At 37.8% G+C, this 27,091-nt stretch overlaps 1 protein-coding gene across 2 annotated transcripts in view; it reads left to right on the top strand.

The window, feature by feature from the left end:
• HOMER1 (homer scaffold protein 1) overlaps positions 1-27,091 on the top strand; it is a 94,035-nt gene that overhangs the window by 49,015 nt on the left and 17,929 nt on the right. For both annotated transcript variants that reach the window (XM_030470903.1, XM_030470902.1), the window contains exon 6: positions 20,842-20,998. In XM_030470903.1, coding sequence (XP_030326763.1) covers positions 20,842-20,998 — 157 coding nt within the window. The remainder of the gene's footprint in view (positions 1-20,841; positions 20,999-27,091) is intronic.

The raw sequence follows: 27,091 nt of genomic DNA, 5'->3' as shown, positions 1-27,091 counted from the left end.
ATTATTTCTTTTTCCAAATTGAAAACTGTTGTTCATAAAATGGGGTTTGGAGAGAAGTTGTTAAAAATTTTTTTACTACTGCTGATGTGACTGTTTTTTAAATAAAAATTTTAATCCTGATGGTGCATAGTATACAATTTCTGGTCATCGCAACGAGCCCAGAGAAACAGTATACTAAACTTATTCAGCCTTAGAATATAATTCCAATGTTAAAACTGAATAATGAATCCAGCGAACTCTGCAGCTGCTGCTTGGGGCTTTTGGTAACTGTTTGGTGAACCTGTTCTTTCACCATTGAAGAGAGAATACATTTGTCTGTAACAAGCTTTATTCCGTATTTGGCACCTTAATGAAGCTGATAAAATACACTTTCAGAAACAAAATGTAAGAGGATTCTTCTGGGACAAATCTTGGAAGTCTTCAATTTTCTGTCAACCATGACTTGACCCTGTTACCTCATTTTTTCCTTGTAATAGATAAACTTGGAATTTCAATTACATAACGTTTTGATCAGACTATATATATGTGTGTTTGTTGCTTGTTCGTTAAAATTCCTATTTTTGTATTCAAACAAATTTTTCATAGGGAATTTTGACTCATTGCCTTAGTGAAAATGGATTTACTTCAAATGATGTTAATATCTTAGATATGTTATTGTCTAAATATCTTACCATTTAATGATGCTGCATGTAAATCCAATGCTGTACAACAAAGAAAAATCAAAAATCTTGCTGCTAGCTCATGTTCCTTCACTGAGTTTTTATTAAAAGTTGTATGCAGAAATCTGTTTAGTAGATTTTTCACTTTGTGTATTATAACTACTTAGTTCTACAACCTTAAATATTTTAGTTGTGTTACAGTAAAGGTACTGTGGGGATCATGCTGAACTGTTAAGTTGGCTTTAAGGAAAAGTTTTGAGTTGGTTTTGTGTTGTTTTGTAATTTGAATTTATACTCAAATCCTAGTATTTGGATGGGGTTTTTTGGTAGGGTTACCCATAGCTTCCTTACTAAGTACTCCTAGGGGTGTGTGTTACTTTTTTTTCTTGTTTTGGAATGTTATCTAACCTGATCACAGGAGAATTTCTTGTTCTGAGGAAGCTCAGGAACTCTTCAATCCAAGTTCTTGCTCAAAGATCAGCTATGAGATCAGACCAGGCTGCACTAAGCTTTATCCAGTTGGGTTTTGAAAACCTTGAATGGACACTGATAAAGCCAGGCTTTTAAAAAGGTTTCTCTATAACATAAAAGGCAGTAACTGTCCTCACATTGCACAGTTCTGTAATGACCTGTGAACAATTTAAGGCACACTGGAGGACCTCTGATAAATTCAATTACTCTGTTGAGAAAAGATTATTATTTCTTGAGGAACACTCAGAGAAGAAAATCAAAGGTAATATGTTCCTGCTGTCAGTGTAAGCAAAGGACTGGTTGGTACAGCAACTTAGATGTAGGTCTTGACTTCACCCCAGCGAACATCTGTTTAATGTTGTGAAGGGTGTAGCTATGCTGTTCCTCAGCCTCTTGTGCTCCACCAGCAAGAGTCTGGTGATCTCTGGAACTAGCACACAGGCAGCAATTGCTCACCGCTCCCTCACCCAATTCCTGCTGCTTCCACACACTCCCGCACTTCTGTGTAAGCTGCCAGGATCTAGCTCAAGTAGGCTGTCCTTCAAAATAAAAGTTCTTGCTAGGAAATTATTAATCTGAAAGGAAAATCTTACTTTGTGTTCATGTAATTTTTTTCACGTCTATGACTTTCTGGACTGTGACAATTTCTGAAAAGTCTTTAAAGTATCTTTGGAATACATGGTAAACCATTACATGGTTTTAAACCAGTAGCATGTCAAACACAACACAGTACAGCTCACCCTGTAACATTTTCATAAGATATCTCTAGTAATGGAAGGAGAGGTGGAGATGAATTGTATCTGCTATGGAAAGAATGGTCTTGGTGTTTGTGTTGCTTAGCTCTTCGAAATGAAGAAACTCTCAAACTAATAGAGATAATGGCTGGGGGAATGGATGAGAGCCAAAACACTTAAGAGCATAATTTCATCATCTCCCTTGTGCATCTAAGCACATTCTAGTTTGGAGCATGTCAATTACCTTCTTCCTGCCATTTATTTAGTGAGAGCTCCAAGGGGCAATTCAGGCAATGTGACCTGCGTGTTTCAAATTAGATTATATAAATACTGTCCTCAGAAACAAGTGAGCACTCTTGAGACATAACTCTTAAGTACCTTCTTAGAAAAGGAATGCGATCATTATGCAACTTTATTAAAAACAAACAAAAAACCCCAAAATAAAAGCAAACAAAAACCATATTATTTGTCCTATGTAATTTTTCCCCCTTTAATCACATACATAATTAAAAAAAAGTCCAGTGGGGGGGGGGGGGGGGAAGGAACTATCTTGCTTTAGAAAGGAACTTTTATTTTTGAAAAAATACGTTTGTAGTGTTCAAGCTATCCAAAGTATGGATGAAATTTAAAGCTTGTTAGTACTTCAGCAGCTGTAAGCATTGGGTCTGTGAATTGGGATATAAGATACTTAACAGTAAATCAGATTCAACAGGATCAGTGTTTTTTGAGTTTTTTTGGTTGCATCCATTAATTCACAATCATTAATTTTGTTAGGCATTTTCAAGAATACAGCTCTCTGAAACATGTTATTCATTTTAGGAGTCTACTGTTAGCACGCAGTGACTTTGGTCATGCTTAGGCATTGGTGGAGGAGCTATTCTCTTTATTCTATTGTGCATTTTGATACCAGTGTGTATGCTTGTTTAAAATAGTGGGCAGTGTCTGTGAGGTCTGTTTTATGGTATGATTGGTACATGTATGATTGAGAATCTACTGTTTTGTGAGTTGTAAGCTCAAACATGCAATCATTCTTTCAAGAAGACGAATTAAAATGATACTTATAGACTATCTTATGTAGGCAGTTGATACCTCATGTTTTCTTTACTCCTGCTTCATCAGTGAGTGTCATCATAGGAAACCTTTCAAACAGTAAGTAGGGATAAGCTGCAAACTGAACACTGGACACCAAGGAGTCCATGGTGTTGCCTTTAATGCACCAGAGATCTCTCTGGGTAAATTTTGCTGAAGTTAGGTCAGCATTTCCAACTACAGTGCCTTTCCATCTTTTCAAAAAAATTTTTTTTTTTTGCCTCCGAAACTGAGAGGTGTCATTAGTATCAAAGAGAACAAACACAAAAGAAATGGTGCAGGTCACAATGCACTGTTCTTCAGAAAAAAAAATGAAAAATTTTGAGAGGAAATAGCCACTTTGTAGCACTGCTCTTTATTTTAAAACCATCTGTGGCTAGATGAAACTGGAAATGTCATGCCTTGTTTGGATTGGAAGTCTCAGCGCATACTTAGCATTTTTCAGCCACCTACTAAAGAAACAAGAAACAGAAAGCCAGTAACACCTGAAGTTTCCAGGGAAAAAATAAACCCATGTGGCTGTTGATCCCCTGAGACTCGAATGAATTTTCTAATGGTCATGACCCTTGAAAATCAAAGCCTTGCGGGGGGGTGGAGGGAAAGGCAGAGGGGATGTTTTGTAGGACAAACATATTTTTCACGAACTCTGATCACTCAGACTTCACTGTCTCCTTCCCATTGGTTAGGAAAGTTGACATATGGAAGTATTTCACAACCAAGGTAGTGTGAACCATTCATGTCCATACCTTCAGGTCCTGCTTGATCAACTGGTCTCCTCCTATAACAAAGCGACTCACCTGGTTGATGAGGGAAAGGCTGTGGACATTGACTATTTGGACTTTAGTAAAAGCTTTTGACACCATTTCCTATAACAGTCTCCTGGAGAAACTGGCTGCTTATGGCCTGGATAGGTGTATTCTTTGCTGAGTAAAAAACTGGCTGGATGGCAGAGCCCAAAGCGTGGTGGTAAATGATGTCACATCTAGTTGGTGACTGGTCCCTAGTGGTGTCCTTCAGGGCTCGGTGTTAAGGCCAGTGTTGTTTAATATCTTCATTGATGATGTGGATGAGGGGATTGAGTGCACGCTCAGTAAACCTCCAGGCACCACCAAGTTGGGTGGGAGTGTTGATCTGCTGGAGAGTAGGAAGCTCTGCAGAGGGATCTGGGCAGGCTGCATCGATGTGGCCAGTGGTATGAGGTTCAACAAGACAAAGTGCCAGGTCCTGCACTTGGGCCACAACAAGCTCACGCTTGGGGAAGAGTGGCTGGAAAGCTGCTCATGGAAAAGGACCTGGGGGTGCTGATTGACAGAGCTGAACATGAGCCAGCTTGTGCCCAGGCAGCCAAGAAGGCCAACGGCATCCTGACCTGTATCAGAAATAGTGTGGCCAGCAGGGCCAGAGCGGTGATCATCCCCCTGTACTGGGCACTGGTGAGGCTGCCCCTCAAATCCTGTGTTCAGTTCTGGGCCCCTCACTGCAAGAGAGACATTGAGGTGCTGGAGCGGGTCCAGAGAAGGGCGACGGAGCTGGAGAAGGGTCTGGAGCACAAGTCTGATGAGGAGCAGCAGAGGGACCTGGGGGGTTTAGTCTGGAGAAGAGAAGTCTCAGGGGGGACCTTATTGCTCCCTACAACTACCTGAAAGGAGGATGGAGTGAGGTTGGGGTCGGTCTTTTTTCCCAAGTAACAAGTGTTAGGACAAGAGGAAATGGCCTCAAGCTGTGCCAAGGGAGGTTTAGACTGGATATTAGAAAAATTTACTTCACCAAAAGGGTAGTCAGGCATTGGAACAGGCTTCCCAGGGAAGTGGTTGAATCACCATCCCCAGAAGTGTTCCAAAAACATGTAAATAAGGCCCTTAGTGACATGGTTTAGTGGTGGTCTTGGCAGTCCTGGGGTAATAGTTGGATTTGATGATGTTAAAGGTCTTTTCCAACCTAGCTGATTCTATGATTCAGCCTGGGATTAATTCTTGATGAGGATGTGTGGGCTTTTTTCAGAGCCTGGAATTTTGACTATTTGTATCAAGACTTTGCCATGGCAGTCTGTTCTGCAGGTAAGAGTATCATACAGTAGCTGGTGTATAGCTGCTTCATTTCAGGTGCAAAACTTAGTCCACTTATCTTTACCAATGCATAGTACAATGCTTAGGCAACCATCTATCCGGGTAGATAAATGCTAAAAAACTTTTCCAGATTTGTTACTTTACTTCTTTCTGTCTCTAAATGGACTTTGTAGTTATAATCTGGTTCTATGAAAATGGAGAATAGGCCACTCTTGGGTTTCAGGGTACATATTCCCATCCACATAGAAATTATTGAAAAGGTTACACAGTTTTAGAGAAAGGAAATTAAAGAGAACTGAAGATTTGTGGCCTTCAGGTCACTTCTAAGCGTGCTGCAGAAGAATCTGCATCACTAGCTTTACTTTGATTCTTGTATATTTTACTCATCTCAAGATTCCCGTATTGTCAACTTCAGATTAGTTTCTAAAATCAATATACAGAACAGGGATGAACTTGTGTAACTTCCAGACATTCCAATAATGGAAGAAAGCCTCTGTTATATTTGTTAGAAAGAAACGAAATCGAAGTGTTGCTGCAGAGTTCTGAGTTCAAAGTCCACAAGCTAAAAAATGGCTTAAAAAAAACTCAGCAAGAGAAAACTTATGGAGTTTTGTCAGTTTTGGTACATTAAAATGTGTTTTAATGTACCAGAATGTTTTAACTCATAGCAACAATATATTCAAAATACAGCCTTACTCTTTTAAAGTCCACATAAACCTGCCCCTTTCACTTTTAGAATATTTGTAAAGTCTATGTTTTTAATGAAGAAATGCCTCCAGTTGTTAAACTGTTCAAGCACTTGCATATCTTCACCCAGAGTTTTTACAGTGAGGGTGATGAGACACTAGAACGTGTTGCCCATAGGAGTTGTGGATGCTCCCTCTCTGGAAGAGTTTAAGGCCAGGTTGGATGGGCTTTGTGCAGCCTCTTCTAGTGGACATCTGTGGTAGGGAGGTTGGACTAGACAGTCTTTAAAAGTTCCTTCCAACCCAAACCATTGTATGATTCTATACCAGGAACTGTTTTCCTGCTTTACCGAGAGGACAGGAGCTAAAATTAAGCCACTTGGAACAAAAAAATAACCAAACCACAAAACCTCCAGCAAAACAAACAAACAAACAAAAAAATCCCAACCCAAACCTTTCAGTTAGTGGCTTTCAAACAGAGGCTCTTTGTGTTTTCAAGTCACTTGGCTTCTCTACCCTGCTCCAGGTATAAGTGTCTGTTGGGCCTGCTCTTCTGCTCTTCAGAAAGATCTCTGTGTTGCTGTATCTCATCTATCTGCTTTATTCTAAGAGAAAGGATATATGTGAAGTTTTTAGGTAGCAGGTCCAAACCCAGTGGAATACTTGAAGGAAGTATTTTTTTAAAGAAAAGGAGGGGGGAGAAGACTGTAACTGAGTACATTTTAATGAAGGTGAATCCTTTTAATGCATCTGATTGACTGATACCAGTTTAGTCCTCTTACTCACACCAGCGAGTTACTCTGCCTTCTGTGTTCTCTTCGTTGTAGTGCTGGATCATGAGATACATGTACTACTCATGTGAGAAGCTGCACATATATAGAGAGAGATATCCACTTCTGAAATCCTATATATGCTGTGTGTTTATGGTTTCACTGCTGTCTGGAAGGCCTGATGATAAACATACGTCTATGATGACAACCTTAATGACTGAATGATTACTATTTTCTAAAATAATGAAGAACTCATTTTTCTCAAACTTCCAATCAGGATATAAATAACCATACCTTCGTCCTTTAACAACTCACATTGGAGATGAAATGATTGATTTACTTCACGGATTTTTATATTCCTTTTATTGTTTTCTGTATTACTTCCTTCTAAACTGTCGCTTCTCCTTGAAAATTGATATACTCTGGAAACCAATATCAGCCTGTCTAGGACCATCTTCTGCAGGTGTTTAAGCTGAAGTGCCTGCTATTCGTTTTATTCCTACTGACATATACTAGGATACTATTAGATACAGGGTAGGGGAATTTACGTTACATCTGACCTGAGGTACAAGATGCCAAGCATCTTAAGTCATGGAGTGTTTTCATTTTAAGACTGGGTGAATTATTAGTTGTGGATGGATCTAAAATGTGCTACATGGATCCTTGGATCCGTGGGTTTTGCCATTTATGAAGTGATTAGATAATGTTAATGAAGCCTATATGGACTTAAAAATTAGCTGGTTTTTAATCAATTAGATAACTTTCTCCTAGGTGATTGACCATGAAAGTCAGAGCTGATGATAGCTGACAACAAATTCTTAAGTTGTGGATTCTTTTCCTGTTGAAGATACGACATAGATGTTCTGCTATCCCAAATTCTGTTTAGATTGAAAGGAAGCAGAGTTTAGGAGGTGACTGCAGGTCTTATTCCTTTGTTACCTCTCTGGTGCTTCAGAATTAGCAACTGCAATTAGCAACTGTACTTTGAGCAGCTGGTATGGACTCCTCCAGTGGTCACACGGAATGGAGGATTGGACACTCACTCTAAGGCGCATGTAGCTTAGAAATTAACTGTGCTCTGTCTGTTGATTTCTCCAGTTCAGAGCCAACATACAGTTGTCTGCGTGTTGCAGAGAAACCATGGGATGAAGCCACTTGCTGGTATTACGTATTTATTGATAGGATTCAGCCAAATGGATTATCTCTGCCTACTTCTTGAAAGAATGCATATTTAAAGCCTAAAGTTTGGCAAAGCAGTTTAGAAATCTATAGTACAAATACATAGCATGATTACAGACTTAGTATATTTTTTTTAAGAATTATTTCATATTTAAATGAGTTCCTTATACAAAAAATAGTTTTTATCAAAGTTATTTTTTCTAGAATTTGTCTGCTATAGAGCTGACTGAAATTCATAAGCTGTGTAGCTGTGTATTCTATGAGGGATCATTTTGTATCCCTGCAAGAGATGCAGGACCAAGGACCAGGACCTCCTAATTTTCTCATGAAGTGAAGAGCTTGGTTTCAAGTCTAATCCAAAAGAACTATGCTGTTTTACTAATATGGTACTCTTCGAAGTGTGTCGTTTTTGTCAGATGAATTAAGGTTGATAAAGATTTCTCCCTTGCTTAGAGGTAGACTTTACAAGTAAACCTAGTTAAGGTAGGAATTCCTTTGGAGACTGCTGTGGCCTGGGTCCTTTGGGAGAGAACCAGCAAGTTCTGCCACATCCATGTGACACTGAGGTCAAAAAATTCTGCTTAAGGGGCTTCCAAAGTGCCTGATGCATTTTCTTCTAGACAGGCACCTAACACTAGTCAGATGAACCAGGATGCTTAACCTCTCTTAGCTTTTAAACATCTAAACTTGGGAAAGATGCGTTTCATCCACTAGGCCCTCTTCACCAGGTCCAGCCTTAAATTGTACCCGGTGAGCTGTTTCATTAGCTCTCCCTAGTCACCAGGTCATGGTTCCTTGTCCAGATAGCGTAAGCCCCTGGAAGACCAGAGTAAAAGCTCATCACTCAAGTAGAAGTCCAAAATTGCTTTATTGTAAGCCATTTCAGAACGTGTCTGAATGCGTAAACAGTATTAAGGCTCCACCTGAACAAGTTGTGTCACCGAACATAACTATGGCCTGTTGATTATTTTCTGTTGCATTGTAGTAGGCGAAACCCTTGCAGTGGAACTTCGATAGCATCAATCTGCTTCATAGAGGTTAGGGGCAGGCACACGTAAACACGGAAGTATAATATCTTCTTGGTCAAAAATACAAAGTACTGATATATTCTCTTCTTGAGGTAAGAGTTAGCTTGAAGGGTAAAATGGGAAATACAGGAAAATAGAGATCAACATTTCCTGTAGTTTTCCATCCACTTTATGCTGTAAGGAAGCTTTCTGTACCTAAAGAGTCACATCTTTTGAGTTCATTTGATATCGCTGCAGATGCCAGTAACATTTTGCAGTACAGGCAGAAAGTGGTTTGTGTTGATCAGAGTTTTGAACAAACAAAACATTTGTTGCTGAATAGCACTTCTGTGAGATGTGGACAAATGGCAATTCATAACCATCATAAAAGTATTTTACAGTGACACCAAACAGCCATCAAGTTTGTCTGTAGTGAATTGGGTTGGCACAAAACAGCAATGAACTAGACTGTAAGAGGGTTTTTTTTAATCAGCTCTTAAGCCATTTGGCAAATGAAGGAAGCTGAAGCTGGGTGAAGGTGCTGAAATAAAATATCCAGGATGTCTAGGACTCTGTTGTCTCAAGTACACAATAATAAAACATTACGTGTGTTCCATCTGTTGTGATGAATTTCTATTGTAGGGATTGTTGCCATTGCAGATTTTACACTGTGGCACTATGGTGTAATGATGTTCTGTCTTCCTGTCATGAAGTGCAAAGTATTTGATTTCTAATTTAAAGTTAGAATAGTGGAAACCATTTTTCTGGGAGACTGCAACCACATAGGAAATTAAGAAGTAATTTTATTTAAGCAGCATGGCTCAAATAAAAAAAAACCCAACCTAAACCAAAACCTAAATTGATCGAATTAGAGTGAGTTATTCAAATCTGTAGTTTGCCAAAGGAAAAAGAATAAAAGGGGTTTTTCCTCTCACTATAGTGAAAATAGGATAGAAATAAGATACAGGTTTGTTGTCTGAAGCCAAATGTTTTTTCATGTAGGCAATATATTCAGATTAATTTGCCCTGAATTTTAAGAGGGTAGCTAAAATAGTTTCCTACATGGCCAAAGTGTGATCTAACTGATCACTGTGTATGACTATGACTTAACTGTTCACTTTATCTAGGAAATGCTCTGGAATTTAAAACTAATGTAATTACAGGACAGCACTGATTGTTTAATTGTGCTTTAGCACCTTAGGGATCCTTGGTGCTGGGCTTACGTTCAGCAGAGTGGGAGGCTCAGGAAAGCTGGCTTTTAAAAATCTTCACATCATGCTGTTAGTCTACCCTTTTTCTAGTGTAGGTGTCTCATCAGGGAAAGTGAAGTAGAGCTCACAATATTAGAAAACAAACAAATATGCTGAAACAGTGTTGTAGCACCTAGGTGTAGCCTTGGAAAGGATGGGAGCTCAACACCTGTTCTGCTGTCTGTAAATGGACAACTAGCAAAATTCATGTGCCGTTTCATACTGGCATCCCTGCTGGTTTGGACAAGTTAAGTAAGATGGGGTGGGAAGAATAGTGAGAAGCCAAGCTTTGTGTTTGTGTCTGAAGCTGTTGCATCAATTAAGTGTTGAATTGGGAAGAATGGGTCTATAAATTATTATGTTTTTAACTTCCAGCTGAGTTTTTGAGCCAAATCATCTGATGTATGCTGAAGGGAAGCTGAGGGAAAACTGAGGTCACTTAGTCTAGACTGAATAAATAAGAAGTAGCAATTACCAGTGAATAAGGGAAAGTGCCATGTTGATTTTTTCTTTCTTAAAAACTAGTATTTTTTATAATAGGGGAGACAGAGAAACATATATAGGGACTGCTTCCTCTGAGTGGTAACTGTAGTTCATAGAAAAAGTGCCAGTCTCGGAGACTTCCCATGTATAAAATTTAATCTTTTTTCCATCCATTTAATCTCTTTTTAATAAATTTGACTCTAGGATCAACATAGCACAAGAAAATCAGTCTTTTCTTGGATTGAAATTTGGTTTAAACAAGTCAAATTTAATGCTTCCATTCTCTTAAAAAGCTGGGATGGAAAAGAAACATGAGTTACAGTATCCACTTGTAAGTGTTGCAGCTCACTTAGAACTTGTTTTCTTCACACCTATACAGTCAATAAATGTTTTAGTGTGATCATATAGTTCATGTGACTTACTGCTTGTTTTTCAGAGTACTTCTGACAGCTCCGTAGATGGTTTAGTTTGGGCTTTATATACAGGCTATTGACTCATGTAATTGTATGGCTATCACAGGAGATAAATGAAACTTAATTAGATTTGCCATGCTCTCACGTAGCTTCTTAATGGAATGAAATTATTTCATTGTCAGCGTATAAACTGACAGTTCATCTCCTGCGCTGTGTGATTAATGAATATCTTTGTATTCACCTGGGATAAGCAAACTGCCAATGGTAATGAAAAAATTAATTGCACCAGTAGTTGATATTATAAGATAACCTAATGCACTAGCTGGGTAGAGGCCAAATAATCATAATTCAGAATCTTTATGCAACTGCCTAATCACATGTAAGTATTTCTGTAGGTCATTCTACGGAATGTGTTTCTGTTGCTGGCAGTGGAGTTGTGAGGCCCTGCAGCTTTAATGATTGCTCTGCTGAGTTCAGTTTTTGCTATGAAAGAGTAGCACAGGAACCAGCATTAAGGGGTCTTAGAAGCTGAGCTGTCCTGTGATACCACTAATAGAAGGTTCAACTCAGATCTAAAATAGGGAGTTGCAAATCTTGCACATTAAGCCACTCATAACAGCTGTTCTGTCTTCAGCAGAGGCATAGCACACTCTAGTTAAAGCTGTGACAGTACTTAGAAATGCAGACAGGGGCTTGTGCTGAGGACCTCCACGCTTGCATGTGGCGTATGTCAGATTTACAGGGTTGGGCGAGGTCCTTTCAGCCACCTCACTGCTTATATGTGTTTGCAGTTGCTCAGAGCATAACTCTTACTGTCCTCACTCTGTTGTTGCAAAGCTGAGAATCTCAGCTGAGCTCCATAAAATCAACCTGCAACTGCAGCAGCCTCATGGGGTGAATCTATACAGCTAAATAAAATGGGCCTTGCCACTGAGGGCTGTGGGCTGAACCATTTCCACATGTTACAGCAATGACACTGGATCTCTTCTGTGCCTATGCAGTGTCCTTGCAGCTGTAAGAGACTGTTACTGTTGTCTGTGGAGTCTAGTTCTGCATACCTACAATGATTTGGGGGCTTCATTGCCCAACAGAATGATGTTCTCCTTGCACAAAAGCACAAAGGGACATTGTATGCCCAGAAGTGCTATAGTTGGGCGTGGGGAGGGTTGCAGATCACATAAAGCCTTGGAAGGCTGTAGAGATGGAAGGGTGCTAAATCTGTGTGCAACCTTTGCTTGGGATCTGGCTAGCTGACATGGACCAGGGCAGTTTTCAGAGAGTGAGAACCCCCAAGCCCATATGGCCTTCAGAAGCTCGGGGCTTAGTGGCGGAGATGTGATCACTGGTAAAAGAGTTTTTCCTTGTCCTTACTACTACAGTGCTCTGTGGTGAAGCTAGAGAAGTTTCTAAAACTCACTGAGATGTAATTGAGAGCACAGTTCAGTGAAACACTTAAAATCAGAATAGCACTCAATAAGGGAGAGACCAGCTGAGAAGTGTATGGCAGTTGAATGCTCTCTTCTGTTACATTGCCGACAGAGTGCAGATTGGTTCAATTCTACACAACAATTATAGGCAGGATATTTGAAAGAAACACAGGGTTTTGTCTGGCCAGGGGCCTCAGCAAAATTAATCCATACAAATAGAAAGTGTGAATTTACAGTTAAACTGCTTTAAATTCTTGGGTGAACAAATGAGTTTCAGAATGAAAGTGGTCATAATTTAGATAATTTTAGTGTTAGGGTCACTGTGTCCTGGTATCTGACTTGCCAATAACCACATCATCTAATTGCTTTCATAAAGTGACTAAGTGCCATAAGGAACCCGAGACAGTTTGACTTTTTTCAGAGCCAAATACCTGGTAATTTTAGAAAATGGGACCTAAGTGCCTAAATAAGTTAAGTTGTTTTTGAAAATGTAGTTTGTGGAACATTTGAAGTTTTCAGCACCACAGCACAGCAAGGAATTATGTCTAGTGTTTAATGCACTGAAAAAACTTACCAGGTATCAGTTGCAAAAAATATGAGATACATTATAGGCGCAAGAATTAACTACTTCCAGTGATACCAATAAGCTATTTCAGTACGGGAGCAAGGGCAAATATTTTTTAATTTTTCAGAGTATCTGATAAATATTAGGTCTACGGGGTTTACTATACTGGCTTTTGCAAAGGGCTAAAAGTTACAAGACAGAGTTACTGATTTTGGTTTATGATCTATGGCCTTCACGAAGAGATAACCTAGTGTCTCTTTACTATATAAAATTAAATGAGTAAGAAAAAATTTAGATCTTTTAGAAGAATAATTAAAATAAAAATTGAGCCTCTTCACAGAAATGAGGGTTTTTCTTGGTGCTACTGTGATGATTCAAGTTAAATGCAAGTCTTTTGCATTGTGATACAGTGTACAAAAGACATGCATAAAACTGTTCTTAACAGTGTAAATTTAGTGAGAAACAGAGTCTGAATGACACCTATGTAAATACATAAGGCATAAGCTAGCAGACAATACAAGAAGCTTGGAAACTTCATTGTTTCTTGTGGAGAAGCGTGACTTTTCTCTTTGTCCCCCACTTCAGCTTGGGTCAGGACTGAGATCTAAGCCCTGGTTGATAAGGATCATAGCTGAAGCATTAATTTTGTGTTCATACACAGTCTTCTGCATGCGTGGAGTGCCTTTCAGGAGCATTGCTGTTGCTGTTGGCTTAGTGTTTCCCTAAGCAGAGAATACCACTTGGGCATTTTTTTCCTCTGGCTTTGTTTTCTGCAGGAATACCATGCTGAGTTACCATAGAAAATAAATATGCGAAATTTGCCTTCATTAAGAAGGATTTAATATCCAGTCTATTCCTCAAGTGATAAGTGATAAGCTTGAAAGGCGGTCTGTGTTGTGGTAGTTTCTGTAGGCCCTGTGATGAATGAAGGCTGTATCTGAATAGGATATAGCCACCAATTTGATTGTATAGTTGTCTGCTATATAGTGGAAAGAGTCTGTACCGTTACTCTGCCTCTTTGGTCATCTTCATCCGTCTAGTCTGCAAAGATACTGACCCTTCCCCAGTGAGCTGATAAAGCATAGCTCAAGAAATGCCTAGGAACAGGACTGCCAGTAACAGAACTGGAAAGACAACTTTTGTACTTTCGGGTACTTTAGGTTATTCAGAATCTAAGGGCGTGGTCAAACCGAAAGGCTAAACGAAAGTGAAACATCATATATGAAACACCTTGAAAGAGAAATCTGCAATAGCTCCATCGACACCCCTAAGCCCAAATTTGCGGAAAAACCTTCTGCATTTCTGTCTTCTCCACTGACATATAAATTGGGAGTTCAAGCAGATTGTAGCTCTGAGTTGAGGAAAGCGTGTGCAAAACAAAACAAAATATCCTGGAGTGGGATAAACTTTCAACATTTGTAGAGAATGATAGGCTCTCAGAAAAGTCATGCTGTTACCTGCTGATTTCAGCCTTTCTCACTTCCCAGTAGGTCTGTGTGGCTTTGTCATTAGTCACCTTTCTTAAAGTATGATGTACTTCATGAGCCTCCTTCGCCTTTTTTGCTATGATCAAATTTGTCATTTAATCAATCTAAAGAGCTGATTCACAGCTATGTTTCCCTGGTTTTGTGCTGATGTAACTCCAGTGAGATCATGTAGATATTCCTTATCCCAAAGGAGAGAACAGATCTTTCATGCTCCGTTAATATGCCTACTTCTCTCCCCAGGGGAGCTATCCTCCTTTGCTAAAAATTCTTTTGAATACTCTAATTAAAGATAAGGATCTCTTTGAATATTAATTAGTTTTTCATTGGCCTCCCTCAAAATATTTAACTCAAAGCAATTTCCTGGTAATTATCTGATTATAACTTTGAGAGGATTTACTCTTTTTTAATAAATTCCAGTTTATCAGGTAAGACTTCCATTTGTATGTGTCCAGTTATTCACAACTACAGATCAGACAATGAGCAGTAGCTGTAAAGAGGCATTTTTTGTTGCTGTTTCCTAAGTTTTCTTCTAACAAAAGCTGTCATTCTTGCCATAGTTCTCCCTCTTTTGCTGGTCTTTATTTAACTATCCTGTAGATGACTGTGTCCAATAAGTTCAGAATCTTCTGAATGGCTGAATCCCCTGTGCCTGTACAGGCAAACAACTTTGTATGAATACTAAAATGGCAGAACAACTCAAAACTTTTCTTTTTTTGCCTCTTCCTGGAATGATGAGATAGGACCTGATCCGCTCCACTGCTTTTTCTTCAGTTCCCACTCATTCTAGTATATCATTAATTAGTATAATTGTATTTATTTAATTAGTATAATTAAATAAATGTTTCTGTTTCCAGTTTTGCTTTGTATGTTCAAAAAAGAGGGAGAAACTTACATATCATTACTGAGGGCATACTTCGGACTAGCAGCAGGACAAACTCCAAAACCATCATGTTTAAATCCTTTCTGTCACAAAGTAATTGTACACATTTAATAGATGGCTACAGAAGGTGTCTTTTGAAATCTCTGAAAAGGGGTGAAATTCCCCAGATTCTGGTTTAAAATGTCTTCTAAATCAGGACATGAAGTGAGGAGCTTAACTCCCATTCTCAGCATATACAGCAGGATTCTCTCATTCTCTGTGTTAGCAGAGTCAACATCTCCATCTAATAGGACAGTCACATCATTCCAATGTAGGCAATAGCAGGTGTAGCCCATTGCAGAGATCTGTCCCTTCCAGCCTGGGACCTCAGCATTATCTGAAGCATATTTCATATGGAGGATTTCATAAGGACCTTGTGCAGAATGCCTTCTCAAATACATAAACCCTGACAAAGGGAAGAAGCTATAATACTTGAGTTCACTAGAGCTCTGGGATACTACTGTAACAGAACCAGATCATGCACAATCCCTCTTTGGTTCCTTAAGCATGAAGAGCTGCTACATAAACCTCACCGGCAAGGCTGTCAGAAAGTATCACCCCTTCCTGCCAGCACAGCTAATGTGTGGTTACCAGCTGGTTGACTTGCCTCTCCCACTGATTGGTAATGCTCACTCCACCAGACTCTTAGGCTGCTTCCAGCACATGCCACTATTTATAAATTAGGCAGCAGCTACAGGGACTCTGCTCATCTTTGTCAAGTCTTATGGATTTACTATACCAGATGCCAAATTTTGTAGTGAAAGTACTCCATTCTCTACTCAGCTGAATTCCTCCTCATTTCTGCTATCCCAGAGCAGCACTCTCACCATACACCTGGAATGCAGAGCACAGTGACACCTGAAGAAGAAAAAGTATGTGCTCTTGAGTAATTGTGTTTCTCTGAATCCATGACTATGCTGTATTAAGAAATAAAATTTTAAAATTAATTAATTTTATGCAGTGAATCCAGTATTAAACCCCATAAAATATTAATAGAGCAGAATTCTGCACATATTTCTATAAATCTGAAATAAAGCTTAAACCATGTTTTATAGTGTTGGTAGTACATACAACCTGGCAAACAATGAATAAGCAATACTGTTTCAAAAAGCAGAAAACATCTTTTGATTTGAACGGCTTTTGTTTCTTTGTTTCATGAAGGCATCTCTCAAAATAACTTCATTCTGAATGCAGCTCATTAATGTGTGCTCCCCGCCCCCCGCCTTTGCAAGCCTCTAACTGGCTAAACGTGGTGACTGGAGCTTTTCGGATTAATTTTCCTTAAGTGACCTACTTTGCAGAGAAAGATAATCATGCATTTATAGCCTCTGGCACTCTATTCAGGTCACAGATGGACAGATAGCAAAGCTATTCCTCAGTGACTTACTGGGGTTGTAACTAACACTCAGTGAGAAAGGAGATTGGCCTGATGTTGATTGGTCAGCATACCTAAAAGCATGTGTGATCATTGACTCCTACTTTAGTTTTCAGGAGGTGTCAAAGTTAGGCTGTATGATACCAGCCAGCAGTTGTTCTAGGAGTGTTCTGTGGTAGTGACTGAATTACTGGATGCCATAGATGTTAAATATATGACTCTGAACCCTTTGCCTTGATGGTGGAGCACCATGTGTGTTCTGACTGTGGACATGTCTCAAGTTAACACATGCACCAAATACTGTGGCTGGCACCAAGGATCAGATGTTCAGGAGAATTTTGACCTTTTTCTCAGTAACCAGCACTTATGATCCTGTCAGCAGTTGTCACTGTAAAGATAATTTTCTGTGCAATCAGACCTAAACCTCTGTTACAACAGCATTTCTTTGTATAGCATGATCAGCTGAGCCAATAAAACCCATATTTTGCTGTTATCCATTAAAGGCCCATTCTCCCTCTTGTACTTGTCACTAATGTAGTGATGTATGCAAAACAGCTTGTTCTCTTATTCTCAGATGTTCAGAAGTTTCACAAGGGAAATGACCAGGCTTTGTTCTCTGTTAGGGTATTTTTATAGGTTTGGCGGAGCTTTTCACACTGAGGAATGGGCAACAAGCAGGAGTGTTAATGATGTCTTTATCTGAAGGACCATCTTGAAACTTTGAGTGTGCCAGGCAGTCAGTGATGTTAATTTTTAGAGGTCTGAAGAAGTAACTGTTAAAATTGTGGGACTGCCAGCAAAGGGACAGATGGCTTTCAGAAGAAAACAAAGCATGTATTGCACCACAGGACTGCCTGTGTCACCCAATGCATACATAAAGCATTGCTCTTTGCACTGCAGGACAAAACTGAAAGGTGTTCTGGTAGAAGTTAACATTGTAGTTTGGATCGCTGTGATCACCAGGTGTTTGTATTTCATGTGCTTCCTAGAGCAAATAATTTCAGGACATTTGAGGAATGATTTGGGTTTTGTTTAAATGTTTACAGCTGTTAAGACAACCTAAGAGCTGTGTGTGTAATTTCCTATGACAGAAACTAATGCATCAAGGGCAAAATCAATTCCTTTTGGCAAGAAGCTTTGCAGACAGGAATTAAGTAAAAGATTTTGGAGAGAAAGAGTATGTGCAGCCCTCCCATACCTTCTTGAGGGACTGTAGTGCAGCTGTTGCACCATCAAAATTCTGGCCATGGGCTCTTGCAGTTGTTGTGAGCCCTTTGAATTTTCCACACGTGTCCTTCAGCTTCCATGTGTGTTCCCTCTCTCAGGTGTTAGCCCCAGCATCTTTTCTTCTGAGAGAGTATTCTCATTCTGTCTGAGCCATGTATTTCTCAGCATTTCCTCTTGAAGTATTGATAAATTTGAACCAATGCAGACTTAATGCAGATACTCTTAGTCTAGCTTAAGAACAGCCTGCTGTTGGTGTGCTATTATCTGCTCCTAAAATAATTACTCTAAATCCAAATAAATCCAGTTTTAACCAAAATAATCCACAAAGTGTAATTTTGGTTATATTTATTTTATTTTTAGTTTGTCAATAAAGTACTTGAGAAAAGCAAGTCAGAACTGCCAGGATTGGTTATGGGCTATTTTAATCAAATTACGATTTTATGAAACAAAAACTTTACATCTTTGATTCTAGTTATGTTTTGTGGTATGATATACATCACATGGTTACGTTTATGTCAGAGAATGTGGAGTTTTGTGAGAAGAAACAGGATAAGTCTAAATAGTTGGGAAGTCGTGTATTATCGGATACAAAACTGGACTAATATAAGTAATATGGAGCCATAGTACAATCTCTTTCTGTTTGTAGAAGAAACCTATATGCTACAAAAAAATAACATCTGCATTACAATGGACATGTTCATGCCCACTATGTAGATCTCCTAGGGATAAAAAGTACAATTGAGAAATAATACTGGTACATTCCTGTTGAAAACAACAAATTGAAAAATAACCAGCTCCACAGAAACCTTCTAGCTTTTGAACCAGGATAGCCATAGCAGTAATAGAAAGTACATGCTTCATATTTAATGCTGACATTGCAGTATACAAGCAGTAATTCAGAGCTCCTGGCTGTTTCCTTGGAGGGTAGTAAGGGAACTGGGCAAAGGTGAAGTTGAAACATGGCACGAATACCCTTTGCGTTATTACTCAACACTACTTGAGAGTCTTTCCCTGGGATCTTAGTGTCTTAAAAGTTTATCTCGTATCATTGAGGGTATGCACATTATTACATTGAAAAAAAATCCATTCGCTTCCCTGTTTGCATATTAAATTAGGATGTTAAGTGATCAAACAGTTCTCATCCTGTAACTGTCCCAGATACAAAGGTTTAAATCTGCTATGTTACATCAATATAAAATCTTGTGTGTATATTTCTTCTGTGGAGAAAGATGAGTAGGAAGGCACATTTTGTAAACACTTGTAAGGTGTCACACACTCAAAATTTGCTACTAGTCTTCCCATAGCAGGACTAAAAAGTGGAACTACTTGCTGAAATGTCTGGAATGGGTGCTTGGCAGATCAGAACATCAAGGAGTAGTTATGAATATGATAATGAACTAGATTTTATTTAGCATGTTTTTTACAGAATTTGTTGATCTGCTGCGCTACTACTAAGTGAAAAATAAATCTGATTATAGAAACGTAAGAGTAGACATTGTTACAGAAGTTTCTTCTTCTTTAATACGTGAGTCAGTGTTCCAAATGAAGTAGGAATATTATTATTTTGGTTTAGTAACTTAAAATTTAAAATTTCAAGTGGTGAACTTCTAGTTAGTTGACTAGATCATTAAATGCTAGAGCAATTTGAAAGAAACCCATATTTTTTTTCCAAAGGAACTTGTATTCTTGTTGAAGGGGATGAAGCAGCATCCCCAGAACATGCTGGAAGAATCAGACATCGTGTATTAGTGAAACAGTAGATGTGATCTGAATTGATAATGAATGTTCTTTGGTAGCTGATTAATTTTGAATACTTAAGGAGCATTTATAGGAGTCATAATGTTTTTGAAATATGCTTTGGTGGGATGGGCCGTGCATATGCGTGAAGTGAAAAAAAGAAACTCAGTGGACAAAATGGTGGCAGACTGTTTAATTTTGCATATGTACAAAGTTAAACCTATAAACACTAATATTTCTAATTAAGCCTATTAAATGATATTTATTATAATAACTATAATAATTCTTCATAATTCATCACAAAGCTATATATAAAAGAATTTTGACAAGAGTTACAGATCTTTGGTTTTCAATTGTGCCTTTAATAGCAATCTAATTAGACAATATTATTTCCTGTATGTATTTTCCATACAGGTGTGCACCTCACATGCTGTTAGCACTATACAAGTAAACATTAATGAGACATTTGCATACTAATACCTTGACCTGATGTGTCTTAGATGTTTTTCTCTTGAATACTGAGTGCAAGGATGGGGTCTGCGGATAATGGCCAACTAATTACCTGTGAAAATTAAAGCCCTGTGTTTGTTCAGAGAATAACTAAATTGTAGGCAAAGATTGTTCCTCCATAGGCTATTTCAGTAAACCCTGACATCATCATCTTCTTTGCAATAAAGCAGTAATATCTCTATGCTCCTTCATCTTTAGTCTCTTTGCTGGTATAAATGAGGAGAGGCATATTAATAGTATTATGGTGTTGAAATTCAAGATCTTTGAGTTTGCAAGTACAAATTAAATATGGTATTTAATAAAGAAGTAGAAGGCTTGGATTAAGACAACTAAGCTGTAGTTCCAAAGCACTCCATTAGCTCTCTTTAATCAATTTGGTGACAAATCTTTTTCTACAATATATTTCATAAAGTAGTACATTAAAAGAGCACTTTCACTCAATATGTATATATTAAAATAGTGATTAATTGTAAACGTATGCTAGAATTGCACACTGTTGCTTTTGGGAAGCTGATGTGGATTCCATCATCCTTAACATTTTACTAAAAAAAATAACCCTGTTGAACTGGGAGGGTAGAAGTTGTTTTCCAATGAGGATATACCTGTATTTTCAGAATTTACAGTTTTGATTATTTGAGCATTTGGATTCTCATTTGCACATTCAGTCATAGGATTTTTGCATAATTCTATTTTCCTAGGTACTTTGAAAAAAATTATAAGAAATTTTTAATAAAAAAGAATATTAAGAGATTTGGGGGCTCTGACCATTCTCATTCTGTCTGTACAGTTCGACAATCAGCAAGCATTGGGAGGCAGAACTGGCCACACTCAAGGGTAATAACGCTAAGCTCACAGCAGCCCTGCTGGAGTCCACTGCCAATGTAAAACAATGGAAACAACAACTTGCTGCATATCAAGAGGAAGCAGAACGTCTTCATAAGCGGGTAAGTAACTCAAGGCAAATGGCCAGAATCCTTGAGGTAGAAGTACTGGTGACTGTATTCACTCATTTTCAAGTAAAACAAATAAATCTATTGTTGTGGTTTCAGATTAATCTTTGAGACAGAAATTAATGATTACTTTAAAGCACTGGGTTCCTTCACTGGGAAATTCTTTCCTTTGTAACAGTTATTTTTCTGCAAAGGGTATTGTTGCAGGCAGGAAGAATTATCTAACCTTATCCCGTTTTTGCCACTTTCACTCTGCATTTGATGCCATCACATCTGTTTAAGGATCTTCTCCATAGAATTACACTTTAGTCCCTCTTGCATTTAAGCCACATAAATTTGACATCAAATCTGTAAGTTAAAAAACCCCATCTGTAGTTTTCATATGCAGCAAAGACAGAGTTCTCTCATCCTTGCTTCTAAAGAAACTGAAGGTTCAAGATCATTAAACACAGTTAGAGATCTGCTTCTACTTTCATGCAGGAGGGACTGTCCTGTTCCCTCCACTGTAAATTTTGCAGAGGTCTTTTAGCAAACCAGATATTAGAGCACAGTGTGGGAAGAAAAGAGAGTGTTTGAGGGAGGAAGAAAGAATACAGGGTTGAAGACTGCGTTATGAAAGCAAGTATACAATATTTTAATTTTTCACATGTAACTCTTTATACATTGTATAATCTATTCACTTTTATCCATATGAATTTGTAATCATAACTTTGGACACATTTTTGTGCAAAGTGAAGGCAAGATTAGCATGTGTACGGAGGGAAGATGTCTTTGATGAAGCTGGATTACTTTTGTTAATATTAGTTGACTTAGAAAAATACCAAGGAGATGTACTTTGTTAAGAAAATAAAAACAAAACCAACAAAAAAGCATTGCTTTTTTGCATGAAAACAGGTTTCATGAATATGCTGAGAGGAAGGGAAAGGTCAAGTAGCAAACATGGCAGACCTTTTAATTCTGTTTTGCATGCTGTACTCAGCTATATGAAATAAGAGATGGCAGTTACAGTTAGCCAACTCATGTAAATTGTGAAGGGTTCTTTCAGACTGTGCTGGACCTGTCCAACTGTTAGTAGTCTTGGGCTATTAGTAGTCCCAGGAACACCTGAGAGGGGAAAAATCCAGCAGAGTTCATCTAACGTGGAGATGTGGAAGCGAAGCAAGAATTCTCTTGAGCTTTGAGAAACCTGGGATAATGGCAGGTTGTTAAGGTTGTCCTATACATAGACTGACTTGCAGATGAGGATCCTGAAGTCCCAGCCAAATGGTCTGATAGGGAAGAACAACGGTTTCCGAAGGACTGTAACTGTGTATGCCATAGCTGGCTAGATGAAATGCATGAAGTAGAATTAAAACTGGTGCTTCTTGCGAAGTGCTTTTAGTTCAAGAAATTGGCAGTTGCTGGCAAAACTGCTTTGCTTCAGAAATTTTCTAGTCAGGCTCAAGCTTGTCATGTGTGTTTGTACAGAGGGAGACTTTTCGCTTTGTCTGTCGCCTCATTTAAGCTTCTCCTTTGGAAGGGTGGGAGTTCTAACCTGTGCTCCAAGTTTGTGAATAGATGGTAAGTCATTAATGATAGAATTATTGAAATTACATCCTGGTATTAAAATTACTATCATGCAGATATTCAGGTGGATTTGACCACCAGATGGGCTTTACAGTGAAGAACTCATCGCTAAAATGCAGACATGATAAGGTAGCATTCTTCCTAATATAACATACTAACAGCTTTTGTTGCAAAATAAACCAAAAAAGAAAAAAAAAAAAAAAAAGCTGAGACAATACTGTTCTTACCTAAGAAAGAAAAATAACACACAGCAGCTGCATTTACCGTGGGGAGTCCCAACTGGCCAAGACGGGCAAAGATCCCTTTTTCTTGATGTTACTGTCACTCTTAGTCAAATCTTACTTAGAATCTGTTATTGGAAAACAGTTAATGAATATAAAAATTTTTAGCTTTTCTGTGATACTACAGTAGTAGTAGTAGTAACCCAGTTTCTGTAGCTACATTCATTAATAGCTGATGATTTTTCATGACCTTTACCCAGCAAATTTTCTGCAATTATTTTGTATTTCTGAGGGAATGCAAAATCTTTTAACATGAGGTCATCTACCCTGTGGTCTTTTGATCGCCATTTGCATGCCTTTATTAAATTTTCTGTAATCTGTGACCTATGGAATTGTTGATACCTCACATGGAATACAGGAACACTCAGTGCCTTTGTCTCTCTAGACATACCTGTAGATTACAAGTTAGTGCAATCAAGAGTACTGCCCTCTGTTGGAATTGCTTTTAGAAAAATGGAGACATGGCTAACCCAATAAATAGGACTCTTTAGGCAAAAGTATGGAGATAATGTAAAAAAAAAAATCAATTTCAATCTGTTATCATACAGTGCGATACAAGAGCTCTTCTAACCTCCATGCTCAAAACTGATCTTTCAAATTGAAATAGTGCCCCATTTCAAAAAGAAGCTGCAAGATAGATGCTTCTTTTTTACACAGATTGAAAATGTGCTGTTGAAATGGCAGATCTGGAGGCTGTTGGTTATGGTACATGTGGTAACAAGCAGTGTTAAATCACTGTGTTGTGTTATCTTTCTGTTCAGTTTATCCGTTAAGCTCAGTACAAACATGTAGCTGCAGCTGGTCGAAAAAAAATATTCATCAGACTGGAATTTGTCTCATCTGAGGCCATATAAAAGTTACATATTAAGTCGAAGATAGTTATCTGTTTTTCTTGTAATTCTAAGAGACACAGAAGCATGTGAAATAAGTGTCCCAGTCTTAACTCAGGTGTTGAGTTGAATTTGCAGCAGTAAGGCTTGTTTTTTCTCTGTAGAATAATCATATAGATAGTCCTGTAGGCATACTTTTAGTCACATGTTATGAACTATGGCAATGTATAGTTGTTTTGTATTGGAAAATTTGGCTGTGACAGCATCTTACCCGCTGGAGAAAAAGAATGTGTGTGGATATGTACGTATTGGAGGGATATGCTCACTTACAAGATCATAGTCGTGTATAAAATAGACCAAAACCAAGAATGGTACTGCTGACATTAGATGCTACATTTAGTTCGATTTAATAATATATTATGTGGTTATAGTGTAATTGTGGTATTCACTCCTTATGTGCTTCAGGTTTATATTCAAGTTTTGGTGCCTGAGTCATCTGTCTGCAAGCTATAGCAGATGCATATGCTCTGTCAAGTATGGTGTGTGTGCATATTGATTAGTAAACTTTGCATTGTTGTTTCCATCTTTAGTTTGTTCTTTATATAAATAGCCTTATAAATAGCCTTATTTACATAAATAGTTTCCTTTTTATATGAAAAAAAATATTGCTAAAACTGTCTTATTAGTTGACTTCTTATGGTACCTTTTTCCACAGATTGAACTTTGTCATGTCTTATTTATAAACATCCTTTGATTTTACATTATATCTCTTTTTTTTAATCTTCTGTTTTTTTCATTCACTTTGGTAAACTGGGTCCTTCGTCTCATGCAGTATTTGTTGTAAACTTTGGTTTTTAAGTTGTTCTAAATTATTTTAAGCCCAACATTTTTTCCTATAATTGTTTTTAAATTTGTCTGAAATCGGTTTTCTGTGTATGACATTATTACTTCTAAAAACACAGAAGCAAAGCTAAAATGCCCCTTTCTTTGATTTTGATTGCATTTTTAAAAATTAATTTCATTTATTACTTGCTGTTTCTGAGTAATAAGATTTACTCATCTATCAGTCCTTTTTTTTTTTCTTATTAACCTATATTTAGTTGCTTTCTTTGAGGCTTTTACCTTCCTTTTTCCATTTTTTCTCTGCATTAATAATCCCTAGAGGTGAGACAAAGCAGAATACAGATTCAGTGTGGCTGAGTGCAAAGTTCTCAAAAAATTAAAGTTTTGTGCTCTCTTCTGACATATTGTGAGCTTGTCAAAGTACTGCACTTTGATATTTTGTCAGACATTATATTTTTCAGAAGTTTGCTAAATGAGTGTATGGATTTTTCCCTCTCAAATACAAAGAGATAATGATTTTTGGAAGATGTGATGCCCAGTCAAGAGCTTAACTTGGAGCTCTCAGCCTTCTCTCCTCTAATCTGCTCAGAAGCAACTTAACAAGGATTTCCTGTAAATGAAGTTGGGGAGCACTCCTACACACCTTGCATAGCTTTTTGAAGTCAAAAGGGATTCATGAGGTTAGAACAGCTCAGTAACAGAAAGAAAAACCCTGAAATGGTATCCTTCAGACAAATAGAATAGCATTGGTATTAATGTTAATCCTGATGCCACAAAAAAGAATGGATTGAATGGTGATATGAATTATGGAAAGTAACCCAAAGTCTTTGGTATGTTAAAAATGAAAATGATTCAAGTTTTTTTTTCTTGCATGCTAACTGCTAAAGTAAATCATCCTATGACACTGGGCAATAGCACAGACTAATAACACTAGTGCATGATAATAAGAGCAGCAATCCTTGAAGATCATTCATCTGCAGAAAAAGAAACCTAAGATAAAAAGAGATGAAGGGAAATGATCAAGCTCTTGGGTATTCCTGAAAGAACAGAGAGGTAAACTCTTGAGTTCTAGCTTGTTATTTTACCAGGATTTCCTAAGAAATAAGATAAAATTAGCCTATTATAATCTGCTTCTTTTATTCAGTGAATGAAATAAGTATATCTTATGTAGTTATCAAAACCATCTGACACCTTTCACTACTGTTAAATTTTAAACTGAATATTAAGAAAATGCATGAGTGTGAAAACCATGGTCATTTTGTTAGGCTATTTTTGTGCTACTTAAAGAAAACAACAATCTATAAAAGCAGTTATTAAAGTCCACAGGAAGTATGGAATACTATATAAACTATCTTCTCAGATTATCTATAGAAAATCTTTGCAGACCCTTTAGCAGTCACCTCCATGTTTCTACAAGCTGTATTAATAACTGAGTAACCAAAACTGAATTTTGAACATGTAGATGTGATGAAGTTGCTTGCTGAATCAGAGCCCATGCTGTGGGCTTCATGCTTGCTGAGGAGTCAGTTTACTAGCACCACTGTGAGACTAGCAAGAATAACTGTTTGGTATCATGCAGCTGAAAAAGGACATTATCTAAAAGTGGAAATACGAAAGAAGGTAATGGAAATTCTGGTAGGAAGAAACTTATGAATGGAGTTTTGATCCAAAACTGTGTTGGCAATGTACCTTTTTTGTGTGATGCCTTTCTCTTGTCATCCTCCCTTTAAAACTATGTTCCTCCTACCACCAATGAGCAATCCAAACTTATATTTAAATTTGGTTCGATTGAACTTATCCAAGTATAACTTCCTTCCTAAAATACTGTAATTAGTATGTGACTAGATAGCAGCTTGGTACCATTTATTTGTAATGAAAATAGATGAGCATTTTGCAGGGTAGAAATGGGTAGCTTGGCAATACGATCAAAACAGTGGGATTATCATTTTGTTAGTGTTTATCTATGGATTTATTTGAAAGAAATACGTGTACCAATGGACACGTAAGTACATATATTTACATATACAATCCTTTCATCTGGAATTGCAAGCAAACTCTAGTTGCACTAGAAACCCTGAAAAGGCAAAAAAGAGGGCAGCTCTTGCCCAAGTGAGGTCACAATGTTAAATATTGACCAAATGTTCAAACAGATGTCTGGGGAGTATTAGGGTTTTATGTGACACAGTAAGATTTGGAAAGGCTAATTTGTTCCAACTTTGATAATCAAGTTTTTAGAAGACACAGGGAAATATAGTTACTGGTTTTTATTTTTCAAATTGTGATATTGCCTTAAGAAAGAGTTTGTGTTTCTGAGCAGGCTGTAATTATCTGAGTAAGGTTAGTTATCCTTCTCACAGTGGAATTAGTTTTTAATAAAAATAGAAATCCAAAGCAACATTTTAAAAATGCTTGAGAAACGAGTGCAGAGTCTGACCACCTTCTTTGCACCTTTGTATTAGAGGATAGCAAAGGGAAAATACAAGCATGTTATTTCAGGGAATATGTATTTTTTTCTCAGATGTACATTCTTGCTCCTTCAATACCAATTTCAGCTATCACAAGTTCCA

The sequence above is a fragment of the Strigops habroptila genome, chromosome Z (genome assembly GCF_004027225.2).
Source record: "Strigops habroptila isolate Jane chromosome Z, bStrHab1.2.pri, whole genome shotgun sequence".
Taxonomy (NCBI): Eukaryota; Metazoa; Chordata; class Aves; order Psittaciformes; family Psittacidae; genus Strigops; species Strigops habroptila.
This window is presented reverse-complemented; position numbering and strand designations above follow the sequence as displayed.